Source organism: Carlito syrichta, unplaced genomic scaffold, assembly GCF_000164805.1.
Source record: "Carlito syrichta isolate Samal-C Ts95f unplaced genomic scaffold, Tarsius_syrichta-2.0.1 Scaffold311602, whole genome shotgun sequence".
Classification (NCBI taxonomy): domain Eukaryota; kingdom Metazoa; phylum Chordata; class Mammalia; order Primates; family Tarsiidae; genus Carlito; species Carlito syrichta.
The window spans coordinates 366,276-366,809 of NW_007255698.1; the positions used below are offsets into that span (position 1 = coordinate 366,276).

Here is a 534-nt window from a genome sequence, read left to right on the forward strand (position 1 = left end):
CCCCCCCCCGGAGGGCTCCAGACACCCGTGGGCACGGTCCCCGGAGAGCCCCCAAGACCCATTCCCTCCCGCGCCCGATCTTGGAGCCCCGGCCTCCTCTCACCCAGGCCTGCACGCCTCATCCTGCGGGGAGAAAGGAAAGGCTGAAGGGCGGGGATCTGGGCAAGGACAAGGGCCACCGGACCGCGTCTTCAGTCCCGGGGCGCCGTGGATCCCCAACTTCTTTCCCCTAAGCGCCACGACATCAGTGGAGTCTGAACTCCGCGCGGGCTGATGGCGTCATCCCGCACTTGCCGGCGTCGCGCGGAGGGCGAATGGCATTCTGGGAAATGTAGTTTGCCGTCTGGTGTGCGTTCTCAGAGGCCGAACTGCAATCTGAGAAATGTAGTTCCTCGCCGTGGCACAGCGCTGCGGGGCCGAGGCTCCGGGAGAGGGCGGGGCTCCGGGAGAGGACAACGTGGTGCTGGAGCGCGTGGGCTTCTACCTCGCGAGTCCCGACCCCGCCCTCAGTGTGCGGTTGCCAGGTGTTACCCA

General features: G+C 67.2%; 1 protein-coding gene across 1 annotated transcript in view; it reads right to left on the reverse strand.

The window, feature by feature from the left end:
• The window catches only part of BET1 (Bet1 golgi vesicular membrane trafficking protein), an 8,315-nt gene extending 8,095 nt beyond the window's left edge, over nt 1-220 (reverse strand). The window contains exon 1 of the mRNA XM_008068853.1: nt 104-220. Coding sequence (XP_008067044.1) covers nt 104-122 — 19 coding nt within the window. The 5' untranslated portion in view covers nt 123-220. The remainder of the gene's footprint in view (nt 1-103) is intronic.
• Between the last annotated feature and the right edge of the window lie 314 nt (nt 221-534).